Genomic DNA, 18879 nt, shown 5'->3' on the forward strand with positions numbered 1-18879 from the left:
TCCTTGAGTCCTTTAGCAGATTTGTAGCATTGGGAAATCAGTGTGGGAAAGAGGAGAGATACTGTAAGATATGTTAAAAGATAAAAAAAAATCTGGTCATATTTCTTCCACTGCAGTGAATGCAGACAAATCGTTCACATGGAGTCCACTGGGAAATAGTGCTGATATGCAAAGGAGGAGAGCCAACGTTTCTGAACCAGATGGCTTATCTGCTCTGACTTTGTTGGTTTCTGTTGCTTTTATGGCCTGACAACTGACACCTATCAGATTAATATCTAATCGTGAACAACTCATGTTTAATGCTTTTAAAAGCAGCTTCTTTATACTGTATATATTTAACAGAACACTGTGAAACACCAGAATTTTGCAGCGCTTTATGTTCTTAGGAGGATAAAATTTTGCCTTAATTCTACAAAACAAATTCACTCTAATGGCTACTCTATAAATGTTAACCAATGTACATGATTGTTATTTATGGTCATACTATATAAAAAAATGGATTTGGATTATCACCTTAAAGTGAGATAATACACAATCCACTTTTTCTAATGAAATACTAAACATAGAAGATTCCTGTTGGATAACCTGATCAGTAAGCTGATGTTCATTTGGAAAAGAACTTTATAATTAAATGCATTTTTGGTGAGCTTTGTGGTAAAATAGATCAAGTAAGAACCTTCTTCTGTCTGGCTGGACCTTGAAGCATCCCAGTCTTACGGTTTGCTCGAAGGTGTCCTGCCCTACAATTATTTAAAATCAGCTCAAATGTTCTGTAATAATATCCCGACAATCTGTAATACTAAGACCATGGTTTATGACACGTAAACCTCTAAGGAGGTCAAGTCTTACGTCCCCATTGATGCCTATTTAAGGGAAGCCCAATATCTTGCTGGGTGTTGCAGGTAGTGGATACAGCATTGGGACATCTTAAGGAAGAAAATGTGCATGATTATCTTTAAAGAAAGGCATGACCTTCCCAAACAAAATTTCATTAGGTATCTGCAGGTTGCAGTCCTGTCCTAAGATCCAGTCATATTGAAACAGATGTTTTACAAGATGTAAGGAAAATATTTGGTGTAGCACCATGTTTGAATCCTTTGTCCTTGCTTTTGGGTCGTCCGTGTGAAGATGGCATTGTTGGTACTTGTTCTAACACACAGTATGACATCCTTGCATATGATGCAAAAAGAATATTTTCTTATCACGAATAAGTGAGAAACCTCCCACTAAAGCAAACTGGTATAGAATCATTGAATGTTTTCCTCTGGAAAACCTGGCCTGTCTGCTTCAGTTTACAAAGGAACAGTGTTAGAAAATCAAGACTTCATTCTTTCATTTTACTGACTCAACAATCGCTTCGATACTTACAAACATCATGTCGGTTTGAGTGTGGACATCCTTTCACTATTTAATTTGTATTTATATATGTCCATGCTGAATGTATAGATCAAAGTTTTATAGAGTTGTTTGTTTGTTTTTGTAATCATAAAAAAAAAAATACACATACTGGAACAAAATGCAATCATATATCAGTATTTCTATTAGTGCTGCTTTATCTAATCACTGCAGTGTCATCCTGTGTAATTATATGACTACAAAAAGCTGCCATTTCATATAATTAACAGCATGTGGGGATGAGAAAAAGCTCAGAGCAGTCTGCCCATTTACTAGGCATCAAAATAACAAATAATGAATGTCTGAGTTTGGGGAGGGGCACCTGTGGTGCGTTTAGTCACGTGACTTTCCAAGGTGCAGCGAGGTGGCCAAAAAAAAAAAAAAAAAGAGCACTACTTCTGTTATACGAAGATATTCTGGTCTTCAGCTAACAGACATTGAACAGAGAGGTACTGTGCAATATCTGCAGAATTAAAGCTGCTACATGCTCCTCAGTGAGACTGAAGAAAAGGATGATGAACACGTGTCAAAGACACCGTGTTGCTGTTGGTTTGGGTAAAAATAAATAAATATTTCTATTTGTTGAATTTCTCATTTTTATTGCCGCTGTATGTTTGAGTTAAGAAATACATGATTCAGCAGTTATCAATATTTTTTTTGTTTTTTTATTACCAAGCTAATCATTACACCATTTATTTATCACATTACAAACACATCTCACTACACTGATCTCAATAATTACAATATTTCTGTGCAGTCAGCTTAAAATTTTGACCATTTTCTCCTGCTTATTTTAAAAGCAGTCATGGCGGTCAATGCCATCATCTATCGGGATGCTTTCTGTGGACATTACCAAACACAGCCAACACCTAGATTTAATGGACAGCTGCTGTTGTCGACATATTAAGTCTCTAGCTTGAAAGGACTGTCAAGACACTTTGAGTTACATTAAAACCGCAATCACATAAAGCCATTTGTACTTCTTGAAATAAACGCAAATTAAATTAGGGAGAAATAACAGTATTACTCCATAAGTTAAAAATAAAACTGCTTGCTATGAAAGTACATTAGGAAGTTGTTTCTGCTCTCTAAATTCACTCTAACAACAGAAAATGCTGCCATGTCTGTGAACATCTGTCTACAATCAACATGTAAACAGAAGTTCCACATCTGTTATGAATAATGCACAACTGCATGCGTTAACATGTCAGGACATCTGAAACAAATCAACCTGCACACCAGGTTCTGATCACCTTCTTTGACCTGTGTAATGTTTCCAGAGTGATGGAGAAAAACTGGTCCATTTGTTACTTCCAGACTGGACTACTGTGATTCTGTCCCAGAAATGTTCTGAAAAGCCTTCAGCTGATCCAAGACGCAGCAGCTAGGGTTCTGATGAGAATTATGAGAGATCATATTTCTCCAGATTTATCGTCTTCTTCAGAACCTTCAGTTATCAGACCTCTCTGTGGAACCAGCTCCCAGTTTGGCTTCAAGAAGCAGACACCCTCTCTACCTTCAGATCCGACTTCAAACTTTCCTTTCTGATAAATCTTATAGCAGGTCTGGCTTGGTGACCCTTTTCCATCCCTTTAGTTCTGCTGCTACAGGCTGAGGCTGCTAGGGGATGTCCCATGATGCACTGGGCTCCTTTCTGCTCTCTTTACTCTTTATGTAGAAATATCTGACACTGCTGTTGACTTTAATTTGTGTTTCTCTTTCTCTTTCCTGTCCTCTCCACCCGCAACCAGTACTTCCTGGTTCCAGTTCTGAAGGAGGTTTTCCCTTCTGTTAAAAGGAGGTTTTTCATGGATTTGATGCAATCCATTGGTTATCCTAGCTAAGTAATCTATTTTATTAATTAGTTTATATAAACACAGTTATTATAAATTGAACGAATGCAGATGATAGAATAGACTTTTATTTTAATTGGATTATAATTGGACTACAATGAATTGGACTCTTTCTGTAAAACGTGTGTCGTATAAATAAAGCTGAATTGAATAAAACTGAACTGAATCAAACTGAACCAGACTTGTAGACCAGATTCCTGCTGGCACAAAATGAGGGACTATTATTCTAATTATTTAGAACTAGTAATTGGTCGTAATGATTGGCTGATTGATCAGAGCACCTTTGTCTTGCATGGACGATAAACTGTCTGCTGACACTTTGCATTATTGATACCAACCACTACAATATAGAATAGTTAACGAATGCCTGTCAGAGAGACAAGTAAACTTAGTAAAAGCTTTGATAAGTTTTTCTCTTCTGTCAGGTGATAAAATCCTGGCTGTCTTGCCCATCTCCCAGACTTGTGCCATCCACCCATTTCTGACATTATGTCACATATAGTTTCTGTTTAAATCTGTATTCTAGGCAGAGTACAGATAGCTTAGAGAAATTAAAGGGGGCACTTTCTGAGTAACCTTTTCTTCATTCAGAAAGCTCATTCTCTGTCAGTGTGTCAGGGGAGACAACTTATTAAATGAGAGCTATACCGCCGTGTCAAGACAACCAGAATTAGAGAAAAATGATTATACCCTTGTAACTCCACTGACAGAGAGGAGCACGCCTCAGTGGATTCATGATATCATGACAGAAAAAAGCCTGTTAAGGGTTTTACATAAACCGAACTGGGAGCAGGGCTAACATCCCTCGCAGAGGGTGTTCGAGTGGCAGCAATTCCTCTAGAGCAGCTACGAAATTCAAGTCTGTACTTCCTGTTAAGTTTCTTTTTTAAAAAATAAAACAATAAAAATGTGAAACCCAGAAGACTGTATTTCTGTATTACAGCGTGGGCATTAGGGTTTGAACAGTGGCCCTTCTGTGTGGAGTTTGCATGTTCTGTCTACTGAATAAAAAAACTGAATAGGGGACTAGGTTAATCAGTTTGAATTGTATAGTTATGAGTTTTATTGTAGGTTGTTGCTTGTTTAATAACATTTATATTGTTTTAATTTGTATTTTTTCTTTGGTGTTGGGTAGGTGAGGGAGGGAAGGTGGTGAGGGCAGAGGGGGTATTTTGGGGTTAAAAGATTTAATATATAAAAAAACAAGGGTGAGATTGAAGTTGAAATAAAAACGTTAATGAGAAAAAAAAGTCTGAATGTGTGGAAAATAATTTGCATGGTGGCAAAAAGAGTTTTGTATTTGAAAAGAAAAACAGACGTTCTTTTGCAAACACCTGTTCACAGGCGTAAACTGAAGCTGCAGATGTGGATGTCTGGCCATGTCTACTATCTGAAAGGATGATGACAAATGAAAATGGCCAATCAGAGAGCAGATGGCATCCGTAAACAGATGTTTGTTGTCTGACTTTGTGCTGGCATGTTTGGACATAATCCTTTATGGAAAGTAACAATATTAAAGAATCTTTACAATGAATTAATTGTGGCATTTAATACAGAGATTATTGGTAAAATCATTTAATCATGGCATTCCTATGTACCAACTCTCACCACACTTGCCAATGCCATAACTGCACCAGCCATGCTAAAAGTATCCCTGGTGATGCCTGATGTGTTTTTTCTGGTTTGTCATTCAGAGAACCAGAAAAAAATTTACCATTACAACAACAGTCTTTGTAAATGTCATGAGTGTGAGGTGTAAAGGAACACTGTAAACAACAGACTATAAAAAGGAAAGAAATATGAATCAGTTCCAGGGCGCTTGATGTGGCTGCTGCATGGACTTGATACAATACCACAGCGATCACCTGCTACTTCAAATGAATAATTAGCATCTGCAGTCTAATTACCTGGTGCAGCGTCACTGCACTCCAGGCAATGAAAGCCAAGCAGGTGGTGGATTATTTCTGGCAGATTACTTTCAAGTATTTCCAGAAAGAAAGTGAATGAAAAACAAAAGAAAGACATCTTGCACATTTCATAAAAGAAAAAAAGCAAACGTGATGCATTATAGAGTGTGGAACTCTGTGTGAAAGAGTTTATGCGCAGCGTCACTGCTCCAGATCTGTTGCTCTGATAGAAATGGACAGAAAAATCTATCAGAACTGACTACTTTTCAGTTTGATCAATGTCATATAGCTGATTATCTGTCATATGAAGGTTCATTTTAGCCCACAGTAATAGACTGTAACATCACAGCTGAACACTCACACATTAGTTTGACTTTTTCACGTTGCCTAAACACAAAGCAGATATTTAGTTCCAATTCATGATTCATGTGCAGGAGATAAGAAAAGCAACACCACAGACGAGCTTTTCTCCCCAGTTCTTGAAGTGCACAGCACCTGCTATGTAGCAAAAGATATTCACAGATCTGACTTTCCTGGATCAATCACTCACAAAACAAAGCAAAAAAAAAAAACAAAAAAAAAACCACTTAAAACAAAATGTGAGCACCCAGCTGTGAGCCAAGTGCACAGGGACCATCTACAAAGTGGAACACCAAGACAGATACTTTTAGATGCAAGAAAAAAGAAGAATAGTGCAAATAATCTTTAGTTGAATTTATTTGTACAAAGATAAAGATATTCTGTCCTGTAACCTTGAGATTTTTTTCAGTGGTCTGAGACAGAGCATAAGGTCAAACAGACTCCCACTCCATTTTAACCCTGCATCTAAAAAATCTCCATTAGATGGAAAAATAATAAGCTAAACTGCCACTCAACTCCAAAAAGAGAGGATGCATTCCCCAAATTTGCAGAAGAATTGGGATACTTGGGTCCAAATGGCCTGGTAGTATATAAGTTGAGGAAGCAATAAGTATTTGATAAAACTGAGAAGGATGTGGACACTTTAAACAAACATAACTTGCAGGCTGGTCCCTCTCTGCTGTGCTGAAGTTCATCAAGCAAAGTCCCTCCTGCAGATCAGGTCGTCACGGACCATAAAAAGAAGTTTGTATAAATGAACATCATATAATCAGATTTTTTGGAAGCATATAGTTTCTTACTAGTGTGTCTCATAAAGAAGGATCTAGATGGAGATGTGAGTTCATTTCTTATGACAGCTGAGATTTGTCAGATTATATTCTCGGACTGCGATAAAAGAAGTGGTCACAGGGTTTCTTGCACAGGAGATCTCAGTTCTTCTGCTGAGACGAGGGGTGGACCTACATTTTAGAGTCTTGTCTTCCCCCAACTTTTATGTCCTTAAATTATACCGGTCAAAACAATTTTCTTGTATTTCCAAAAGCCTCTTATAGCAATGAAATAAGAGCTGGGTTCACAAATACAATGGTAATTCTAATTATGAACTTTGGCACCTTAAAAACATAGTAATGGATCTGTGTCAAGCACGAGTTTGACTCCCACTCCCAACGTGGCTGCGTTTAAAATATATGTAGGAGATAATCTGTCTGGAACCTGACAGAGTGAAGCGAATCAGCCACACAAGTTCCTCCAGGTGAAGTCAGTTTCCACTGGTGATGTTTTAACACAAAGTTAGATTTGAATTAAATGCTGTAAAATGTGACAGAAAAGCACAGTTTAATATCTCCATTAATCGCCTGCTGACAGACACTTGCATATGATTTGATGTAGCATATTTTCCTGGTTAGTTTTTATTATAGTAAACACAAAAACATTTTATGAAACGTTACATATAAAAAAATGTTGCTGTTCCAGGAGCTGAAGCTTCGATGACAGTTTTATGTGGTCAGTAGCACACAGCAGACAGATTAAATTAACCAGGTTACATCCTCAGTGTCAGACTGGGAAAATAACACAGGCTGTAACGAGAATAAGTAGTCTGAATATAAGGTGGAGTGAGGAATGGGCTGAAAAGAGGGGAATGAAAAAGAAAGAATGGTATAGAAGGCAGGAGGGTCATTGAGAGATGTTATACAATATGTTTTCAGTAACAGCCTACAGGTGTGTTATGAGCTTTATAAATTATAAGCCATTAAATCAAAAGGGAAAGTGTCTAAACTTTTGACAAGTACAGCATGTAAAATTTCTCATTCATCAGTAATTATGATAAAACTAAATATGATACAAATCCTGTAATAAACATTAAGAAAATCTAGAATTCTGTCACTGAATATTATTTTTTATATGTAAATGCAAAAATGATCTGAGTAATCTAGCCGTCTTCAATATTAAGAAACAGCATGCTGAAGCTCAAGATGTGGATGTTAATGAGACATTTTCCTGCACAGCACAATTATTATCGTCTTCAGTTCTCCTAAAACATACAGCTAATATTCGTCCTGTTTTGTCATTTATTTTCTTTTTCTTTACTTACTTTGAGGAATCTTTTTTTTCACTTAAGCCTCATAGAATGGATAATAATTTCTTTTGTCAGTCATTCAAAATACTGAATTGCGATTAATTGTAGATTAATCGTAAATTAATCAGTTCCTAAATGAACCATAACAGGATATTTATAATGTTTTAATATTCCTGTAATCAGTTATGTATCTGCAGTGATAGAATAAAGGTCTTTAGTTACTTTACTCACCTAAGGTTTAATGACTGCATATACACACACATGCAACCCCTTCTCTCATACAACTTCTGAGAGTGTTCCTAAATGACGGTGATAATCATGCTATAAACATGAGTCAATTCTCTGCAGGGCTCCAGCACCGCTTCCCACTTCTTTACTTTATCCAGATCATCTGCTGAAAGGTTGCTGCTTGTTGAATTATCGAGATGTCTCTGCTGGAAGCTCCATCACGGACTCTCTTCAGAGGAGGCGGGCTCTCTGAATCAGCTGTGTGCTGCACATCAGGCGGTATCGAGACATGACTCACTAACTCAGTAACTTTGTTCTCATCCACAGTAATTACAAAAATTGCATTTTGCAGAGCTTTAAAATGAAACTATACATGTAAAAGTTTCATTCTGTGACCATTTCTGTTTCAGAACCCCAGCATTTTTGTGTCACTTCATGAAACTACATAGATGGTGTGTGCGCTGATCACATAGTCAAAGATTCATTGAATATAACTTGAGTGACAAAATTGTATGGACTATAAATTCTGGAGACAAAATCAGACTATTTCAGACTATTTATTTGGTTAGGCTAAGAAATGGTAAACCATAGTCTACTCTTCAGGAAGAAAGGGTTGATTCAAACCTCTCCATGAACTTATGAACTTACAGTGCATGTTATATTCACCGCACTTAATCTTAACATTAAGAATGGCTGCTTTTTAGGGAAAAAAATATTATATATCAAAATATAAAAGCCAATGAGAGTATGCTGAACACAGTAACTGTACTGATAGAAGTATTCACCTCTGGCAAAAAAAAAAAAAAATAAAAAAAAATGCATGCTTCAAGGATTGGAAAGCTTTCAGGCATGAAACAACTGACTGTAAGCTCTGCCAAGCAAACAAAGGTACTAATTCATGTAACTCCAAAGAAGCCCCTAAGCCCACTGTAGAGGTCTTGTCCATCATGCTACATCTTTGGTGATCGGTGCGTCACAAAAGGTCCCTTTCACCACTGATAAAGGACAACATGCTTAGAATTCACTACACTACAGCCACTGCAGAGCCACAATGCCTCAGAAGAGAGAGCCCGAGGCAATAAAACAGCTCAGAGCATCGAATGGATTCAAGCATAGCTGGACTTCAAAGAGATTTTCAAAGACGGGGTTTTTTTGCAATTAGAAAACATCTAGTTTTGGCTTGTTCTTAGCTTTAAATAAATAAAAATCAATTTTTAGTGAATGAATGGCCCACCTGGAAAATGTTTGACTGTAATTATAGAAGAAGGCTGAGAGTAAAACAGGGAGCTGATTTCTTTCTCCTACTGTTTGCTGTTTTTCTGCTCTGAGGGAGCATATTGGTTTTAGCTTGGAGCCCATCTGTCATTAAAATGAAAAGAAAAAAAAAAAAAAACGTGCAGACTGACAGACATATTTTTGTGTTTAGGTTTTTATGATGCTAGCAATAAAGCATCTTCCTTCAAGCCCCAACATAGAAGTGCTAGCTAAATGTAAAAACAATATGCTTTATGCCTGCTAACACGAACAAAAGTGGCAGGTGCACCACCAGCAATTCAACATCTTGACATCAGAACCATAAAGACAGAATACCTAATAGCATCGCTGACTCGTTTGCAGTCAGAAAGTGTTAATGCATACAGACATGCAGACAGGCCTCCACTACCTTCAGAGATGTTTTTTTTTTCTTATCAAAAGAAAGGAAAACAAAAACCTCCTCACACACAGCAACACAGCAAAGGCTTCATTTCACCACATGTAAATCAGTTAAGCTGAACATGGGAGCTGGTGTGCCACACTGCCGCCTTGTCTGCTCTGTCCAGTGTTCGATTCTCAGGGAGAGGCTGGTGCTGGGAATGCTGCCAGCTACATCCAAACCATGACTGGGCAAACACCGCTCCCCAAGCCACGCATGCAGCCGACCACACACACAGCTCCCGAGCATTCAGCTCTGCTTCATCACTACATCTGCTGCACCTAGCTCCATGGAACAGACAGAATCCATCAGTCTGTTTGCTGAGGTCTTTTCAGGCATGTAGTTCAGTCGGGATGGGAAACCAAACTGAATATTTACATTTAAATGATCTGAACTGATATGGACTTCACTTTTGTTTGAGTGAAAGAGATTAATTAGTTGGTTTCCATCCATTCCAATCTGTATGCAGTATTTGTATTTTTTTATGGAAAAATATATTCATATTATCAAATGAAAACCATAATCCTTCTGGTTTTCCCAATCTGAAGCACAGCTTCACTGGAAATGTCACTAAGAAGGCATTCCCAGTTTTTGTCTAATGGTGATAGACCATGAAAAACCTGGAATATGGTAGTCTGAATTTGGTAAAATAATAATTATCCAAGTGTAAAACTAGGATGGAAAGGCAGGTTTTTCTTTTGATATGTTCGTCACTTCTTTCATTTTACTGAATAAAGAAAATAATGATCAGATAATGAAAGGTTGTGTGATGAAAAAAAAGGATACCAATCATAGGCATAGTAAACTTTTATTTTCGGTATAAAAGACCCAATCAAAAGTACTTATCCAAAAGTAGTCTCAGATCACTCAGGTTTATCAAGACTTTGCTGAGGAGTTACCATTGAGATGTTTTTTTATATTTTTATATATATATACACTGTATATAAATTTTGTTTTTATTATGCATAAATTGTTTTTTTATTAGGTACAGCACTTTGTGTTGCTTTGTGCATGAAAAGTGCTGTATAAATAAAATCTGATTTGATTTAAGTCTGGTGGGAAAGTTTAGGGTCTCTATAGATTCATGTCAGGGGACATTTGGAGAAATGTGGTAAATAAAGAAAAAAAAAAAGGACTTTTTGTTGTTAATAAAAATGGAAAAACTCTGCAAGCTGAAGTTATCACTCAAAGCATGAAGAACAGAGTTTGCTGTTTAACTTCTCCTAAATTAAACCCAGCAGGAAAAGTAATAAACACAATTATCTATTATAAAACTAATCATCCATTACTGCTTTTTGTAAACATTCTGTCTGCTTCACTGCCTGGAGTTTAATGTTTTACTTTATTTGAGTGCATTAATTTTATGACAACAGCCGGGAGTTTTCACTCTTGAGTGAGATGGCTGGAATACATTACTCAGTTTCTCTTGCATGCATGTGGGTGGAGATGATGATGTCTCGAAAACACATTACTGTACCAGCTTCAGAACACTGCAACACAACATTTACCTTATGATCCAGTTGAAGGCACTCAACTTTAAGGGGGGCCTAATCCATACCCTGGTAACTTAAAATTAGCTAATGTTGCGTTTGCTACAAAAATGGATTAAACAAGCAAAACTGACATGATTCAGCAGATTTACCAGCAACGTACAACAGCAGAGGAACCACAATAAGGAGAGCAAACATTAGGTGTTCAGCATCACCTGACTGTCTGCTATTCAGCATAGTCAGCTACAGTATGTGTCTTACCAGACCTTCAATAAAGTCATTACCTACAAAAGATTTTTATGCAAAGATGTAAATGTTTATTTCTCAAGGAGTTTAAAGAACATATTTTAGATCATATATACATAGAAGCTATGATCTGTAAACAAAAACAAAAGCAAATTGTGTGACTTCTGTACAGAGTCAATGAAATATGGAGGCAGCCACATTCTTCAAACCTGAAGCCAATAAGAGATGATTAAAACTGCCAAACTTCTCATAGTTTGAAGACTTGCTCCAAAAACCTCCAACTACAATTAGACTCATATTAAGAAAAGCTTATGAAATGCATGAAACACTCAATCAATTACTAATAATATTGGTAAAAGAAAAAGAAAAAAAAAGTTATTATCAAAGTGTTAGACCTATAATACACTCACCAGCCACTTCAGGTCTACCTAGCCAATCACATGGCAGCAACTAAATACAAGTAGTCATGTAGACATGGTCAGGACAACTTGCTGAAGTTCAACCTAAACATCAAAATGATGCTGGGATTTTCACACCCAACCATTTCTAGGTTTTACATAGAATGTCTGGAAAAGAGAAAACATCCAGTGAGCTGCAGTTGTCTGGACAAACCTGCAGCAACTGTGTGATGCTATCATGTCAATATGGAGCAAAATCTCTGAGGAATGTTTTCAACACCTTGCTCAATCTATCACACCAAGAATTAAGACAATTCTGATGGAAGAAAGAGGTCCATTTGGCACCATCAGCTACATTAAACTACTTACCAGAGCTTCCAAAAATGTGACCACCAAAAAGTGCAAAGATACTCAAACAATGTATTTACCCACTGTTTTTGGTTTGTTTGTTTGATTAGTTTGTTTTTTAAATGAGTATAGAATCTACGTTGGAACTGCAGTAAAGACATAAAATTCCAAGTCACACTATAATTTCGCACATCAGGAGGGAAAATATCAACAAAAAAGTAGTTATCAAAAATGTTTTTCCTACCCGAATCCAATAATTCCATCAGTCATGTCAAAACATTTCAAACAACTCTCAACCGGCAGTGAGGACCCAGTTCTAACATGGAAACAACATCACAATGACAAACCAGAAACACTTTTTTCTAAACGCTCTTATCTGCAAGCATGCCAGGATAAAGTGCCCTTGAGAAAAAGCTCTTTAGGAATGCTTCTCTGCCCCTGACCCTTCGACCCTAATGAAGATAGGAATGGTGAAGGTAAAGAAGAGCAGTTCCCTCTCAAAGCAATAAAATCACAATGGCATCTTGACATCAAAATCCCAATGAGGCTTTGATTCAACCAGTTATGCAGAAAAAGTTGATCTTTTGTTTCTTTAAAATATTAAATGTAAATAAATATTAATACATATACACTTTTAAAGTTAATAGAATGAGTAAAGATGGATTCATGATGGCAAGGATTACCTCAGAGCAGTCAAAGTCCACAGTATTGCTTTTTTACACACCTAGAGATTTGCCTGCTTTGCCCTTCATCCGGCACATTTACTGCACTTACAAAATGTTTATTTAACATATAAGTATGATAGGCAGAGGGGGGTGTGGAGGGGAGTGTAGACATGTTTCTTTGCATGAGTGAGAAGACTTGAAGTGCATGTTGAGTAAGCTGCCGAACACACACCAAATCTGTTACTGTACTAACATACAAGACGTCTCCCTGTCCACAGCAACGCTGACCACAGCCGTTAGCAGGATTTGTGTAGGCAGAGAATTGCAGCACACAGCACGCTGGCTTCACAGCTTTGGTAAAGCCATCAAGGAAAGTATATGCTTTACTGCTCACGTAGGCGTTTCTTTTGTGTGGTAATGAAATTACGGCAAGGTAAAAAAAGAAAAAAATTAAAAATGAGTAAGAAAGACAAGCCATGCCTGATACTGTGGGATGCAAAGGACAGTTGTGCATGAACATGGGGGTAAACTGCATAAACTCCATGCAGCTAACTTGAGCCATCTGCTTCTGACTCTTTAAATATCTTTAAATACGGCTGAAAGAGAATAAATGCAGACTGCACTGTGAGGCGCTCAATGTGCTTCCCAGCAGCACACTTAATCCACACGTTGCAATGACACTTCCTGCTCACTGCTGTAAACAGTGCTGTGTTGCAGCATCAAAAAAAAAACAAGAAATAAAGAAAGGCCTAGTGGAATATTAAGAGGGATTAATGTTCTGAGTCCAGACAGGGTCCAAATCAGTGGGACATGTCAGAAAATCATCTTTGAGATGTTTGTGTTGGATTTCATACACTTTGCTGAGCATATGTCAGTGGATAGGACACACAAAGCCATGTGTTTATCTGTCATTTAAGAGCCCTCACACTTGAAAAAGAAGACTTTGAGCACACACACAAGAGGAAATCAAAAGGAGATAGTTGACAGCTGCTTAATATGTTGTCAGGCTGTGGTTCTCCAGAGTGAGCAGTATGTAGATCATTATTCCAGCTCCAGTTGTATCTGTCCCTGCTCCTCATTACTGGAACTGTTGCTGCTGTGTGGCTGTGATAAGGATGTTCACTGAAAGATACTTAGTTATCTACATCAGATAAGGTAATTATTACCAATATTTTAACTTGATTATGTTAATATTATCTGCTACACTATATTTGTGTCAACTTCCGAGTTGCCTCCTTGGTTTAGGACTTACTTTAAAGAAAATCCAGTCCCAATGCTGTGTTGTATCCTTTAAAATGTATAACAGGATTATGTAGGATATATTTGTTTCTGAATGTGTGCACGAAGGGGGGGGTCATCGTCGCAAGATGACCAATCACATTCTTCTGCAGCTGCATGATACCCAAATTTAGCACCGACAAGCTCTGTGCAATACAGCTATGGTATTGAACCTCTGCTGGAGGGTGGGGGAGTTTATAGAAAGGGTTGGGGTAAGGGAGGGGGTGCTCGCTCACCACATGAAAGCGCCGCCACGCAGATGAAGGGAGTCCAGCTGAAATCCCGCACACCTGACATGGTAGAAATCCCAGCGGGTGGACGTTAAATCCCAGTTGTTTCAGTAGTTAGCTGATGGTGGAGAAAGCCTCTCCGGGAATATCTTCACGCGGTGCTGTTTCAGTTCTTCTCAGGTCCTAAACTGGATGACACGCAATACATATATATGTATCTGCACGATTATCTGCGACTGAGTGTGTGTCAGTGCGCGTGACGCGCCGTCGAGGTCTTCCAAAATGTTCCAGCCTCTTTCCAGTCTTCCCAGAGCCAGCAGGGCAGGTAACGGCCAAAACCACGTCTCCCCCACCCCCGGTTAATGAGAGCGTTTTCCCTCCACAAACAACAAGTAAAGTTCAGAGTATCCTGATCCAAACTGAGTAACTTGAGAGCAAAGAAATACTGCGGTCCAGAAACGGCTCCAAGCTTCTGCGCGAAACGCCAAGAATGCGCCCAAAAATGATAAATCAGTGGACATCAGTGGAGAGATGACGCGCGCACTGGCTCAAAAACAAGAATCCTGGACGCTTTCTTCACTCAGGGCCAGGATTAAACACACAGAAAGATAAGAAGATTGTGTCTGTACGCTTCAACACACCCTAGTTAAAGATTTTTTGAAAATGAAAGTCCTCGCGCAAATCATGGTGGAGAGCGAAAAGCGTCCGATGGATCGGCTCGGCTCCAGTCCGACTCTCACTTACTTCTTGGTTTTCCTTAAGAATCCACAATGGAAACAAAAATATATAAATACATACTGTGTAGTAAGTAGTGAAATGGTAGCCAGAAAAAATAGGTCTGGTTCGGCTGCAAAGACCCGATTCCCCCTCTCGCGCTTCCAGAGGTTCACCTACCGCAGCGCGCTGCGACAGTCAGCTGGGAATCATTACGCACTCACCAAGAAGAGCAAAAAACCTCCAGAAAACACCGACACTTTCTGATTTTCCCCTACTTTAAACCAGAATACCGGAGTAGAGCATCTTCGGTGCCGCTCACCAGAGAGTCAGAAACACAGCCAAGTCTAGAATCAACTCCCGTTCTGCTGTTTCACCTGCAGAAATAACCCAATCTTCCGAGAAGTTTCTGCGGAACACGGAACTTACGTGGAACGGTTCCTGTCCAGGTGTCTCAACTGCGCTCTAAACGAGCTCACCTAACAGGTCCAGATCCGCAGCTCTTGGTCCGTCACAAAACAGCAATATAAAACCCACTTCCGGTGTCTCTTTCAACATATAAGTGAAAAAAATAGAATAAGCTTTATTTTATATTAGAACAAAGCTAATCTTTCCATTATTATTATTATCATTATCATTAATAATAATAATGATAATAATAATAATAATTAATACTAATATTAGTCACAGTAGCCTAGTATTAAATCCAATATTAACCACTATAAAACAAAGCTTTTCATTAATGATTACCTAATTTTTATATACAGTATTACACTGAAAATTTCATAAAGTTTTAATTTAATTGGTAGTTTGGTCATTGAATTTAATTGGTGTTTAGTAAGTTAAACAAATTAATCCAAAAGGATTTAGTGTCAATTTTAAGTTGGTCTTTCCGTAAAATGACTGGATGAATTTCACATTAAAAGGTGTTTTTACATCCATTTAAATTTAAATTTAAATTCGTTGCACATGATTAAAGTTTCAGAGAGAAAAGTCTTTGATTTTTGGTTCATGAAGAAATTAGATTTAATATCGCACTCTAACCACATACCCTTCAGTTAAAATGACACAAACTGAGGTTTTTGTTTCATTAATGGGTCTTCTGGTTCTATCTTCACTCTAAAAGGTGTTTAGTTCATCAGAGTTGAGTCGCCTAAAATTTTACTTTTATTGCCAAATCCAGACGGTGAACTTCCAGTTTTTTTCAAGGTAAGTTTCTCGAGCTTGATGAAGCTCAATCCTAGCATCACAGGCAGAGGTTAATCACGTGAGCGTCCATACACGCCTCTTCTTCATCAGAGAAGGAAAGTGTCCGACTGAAGGAAGACGCTTCACTTGGCTGCTGCCAGGACTTCCACCTCTCACCGAGGATCTTTTGGCTACATGAAAAGTCGTGTTTGGCATGCTGAAAATCTGCATGATTGAATGCAAAAACTGAGTTCCATTTTGAGACATCAGTTTTTTTCAGGCAAGAAGGGCAGCAGTTGTAGATTTTCTACAGCTGCAATCAAAGTTCTGGTTAAATTCTGATTTGTTTGAGTCTGTACATGGTGGACTGATCCCAAGAAAGCATTAAGTTTAAAACTGGGCAACGATTAAAATTTTTCATCACAATTAATCTCATTGTTACATGCAAAATTGAATAATGATAATTCAAAAGCGATGTATTGTACATGTTTATATGTATATTACTACATGATAAAAGTTCAGTAACTTTTGTTTTACAAACACTTTGAAGAAATTAGCTACTTTTTAGCAGCTGTGGCTACTCCCTTTCACACAGTAGCAGTTATTTCCTGTAAAGCTCACCCTAAATATTAATGTAAGATAATAAATTATGGTAAGATAATAAATGCTAAACGATTAAAATTCCGGGATTTATTAGTTAAACGGTAACAAGTCAGCATGATTAATTTTCAAGGCTGTGTGAAGCTGCTTTCCTTTAAAAGACAGAGGGAACAATTTGAACTTTTAACCGTTAGGTTTTTTTTACATGCTGGAGCAAGATTAAGGACTTAGCATCTCCCAGTGAAGGGCAGTCTGTTTTTGATTATTTTTTGTCAATAAAAGAGAAAATTCGGGGGCTTAACACTTTCCAGCTCATCACATATGTTGATTTGGGATGATGGCCATCCCAAGCAAGTACACCCCTGTTTGTCTGTGTGTTCAGTTAGTGAGCAACAAACTTTGAAAAAGAAACTGCATTAACGCACATCGAATTGATTGTCTGCGTTAATTAATGTGTTAATGTGCAACCCTGATAAAGTTTAGACAAACAAAAAGTCTTTTAAATCTTTTAATTAAAGTTAACACTTACATGACACAGTTATGCTGAAAACTGAGAAAATGGCAAAAGTTCTGTAGTTTTTTTAAAAGAATATTGTGATCTACAGTGTTGAGTGTAAACTTTTCCCTCCTGCACTTCGCACAGAAAAGGAAGTTTTGAGAAAGGACAAAAGTTAGCCAGTTCAGATTAGGATTTTTAATGAGGGGTTGTACAATGACATGCTTAAAACAGAGAGGAACGGTACCATTTACCAGGCTGCAATTAATTATTAAGCAGATTTTTGGATTGATTAATCCTAAAAATGCCCTCTTAAAAAATATGTAGAGATGATGTCAGTAGGACAGGTAGTAGTTTATAAGGCACCAATGGTACTTAGAAAAGTGCCATATTGGCTTACAAACAGCCGTTCAATCCTTTGCATCTTCCTGAGTTTATGCTTCAACTGCTGCCATATTTTTAGGCTGATTGGATATTGCTATAAGTGAGTCATTGTATAAGTTTCTGATGAAGTGCTCTATGAGTGTGTTTTCAGTGGTCTCATGTGTTGTTATGGGATAGACTGTTTAATTATTTAGCAAGGAAAGAAAAATGAAAATCAGAGGGCAGCCCGACAATTTAATTTACCCCTTTGTTGCCTTTTTGTGATGCAGAAAGAGCTCAGTGTCTTTCTTAATAACTGCTTCCAGGAAGAAGCTAACAGGCACCAAGTCCCACTGCACCTTAAGGCTTAACTCATCTAATTTATCACAACTACTTATACAAATCAAGTCACTTGTAATTTTCTAGTTAGAACACCTGAGCAGCAGCGCAGCAGGATGCAGCCAGGTGGGACTTTGCTTTCCTGCTGCACCAGCCGGAGGCCAGGAAACTGGTTGTTGTAGGACTGACATTCCTGTTAATAGCTCCTTTGACTCTGTAATTTGCTATTTCACTATGTGATATTTTAAGAAAAACTAGCTATTTGTCAAATGGAGGACTTTTTTAATGCTTTGTAAAAACTGGGTTCAATTATGATTGTGCCCTCTGGAAATTTAATCATTCCTTTAATTGGACCAGAATTGCGTGGTATTGAAGCTTGAGAATGAAAAATCCAAACCAAATCTTGTTTCTTTCTCATTGTTCCCTCTTAATTATAAGGCATTGATTTTATCAACATGTGAACAAAGTCTGAACAGCTGGCACTCGCAGGTTTGTACATCAGATTTGTTCCTTTTGATAACTAATATCACAGCTGGTCCTGAGTACTACTTGGTATTCATGGTCACTGTTATATGATGGTGGTGCTTGTGTTGTATCTATTAGTCATTTTGGCAACATTTTCTCAGTTCACACAGCTGTTTGTTTGTCTTTGTTTTGTCAACAGCATAGCATGTTGACTGTTTGATGTCCTGAATTATAAATAAAATTTGTCGTACAGAAGTGTCCTTATGTCTCAACCTGTGTCTTTTTTGCTTGAAATTTAAATAAAGTTATTTTTTTTGGGGGGGGGGGGGGGGGGGGGGTCTGCAAGAATTGGCACATGCACTTGTATGGTTGCTGTTTTACTCTGCAGAATGCTCATCAGGCTCTAATAGTCCTACAACAGTATCACTTCTTTGCCCAATTTACCCAAGGCTGGGAAAGGCTGTTGTGGCACACCGGCTCGCTTGGCCATTCCCAAGCCTTTCTCAGGTCTGGGCCCCAAGTCTTACTAAACCAGACCTCATCCAG

General features: G+C 37.9%; 1 protein-coding gene across 1 annotated transcript in view; it reads right to left on the reverse strand.

Moving 5' to 3' along the window:
• The window catches only part of tmem132e (transmembrane protein 132E), a 505320-nt gene extending 489931 nt beyond the window's left edge, over positions 1-15389 (reverse strand). The window contains exons 1-2 of the mRNA XM_042008262.1: positions 15312-15389; positions 14175-14356 (exon numbers count right to left, since the gene is read on the reverse strand). Coding sequence (XP_041864196.1) covers positions 14175-14235 — 61 coding nt within the window. The 5' untranslated portion in view covers positions 14236-14356; positions 15312-15389. The remainder of the gene's footprint in view (positions 1-14174; positions 14357-15311) is intronic.
• Positions 15390-18879: the final 3490 nt, after the last annotated feature.

This window comes from Melanotaenia boesemani, chromosome 15 (genome assembly GCF_017639745.1).
Source record: "Melanotaenia boesemani isolate fMelBoe1 chromosome 15, fMelBoe1.pri, whole genome shotgun sequence".
Taxonomy (NCBI): Eukaryota; Metazoa; Chordata; class Actinopteri; order Atheriniformes; family Melanotaeniidae; genus Melanotaenia; species Melanotaenia boesemani.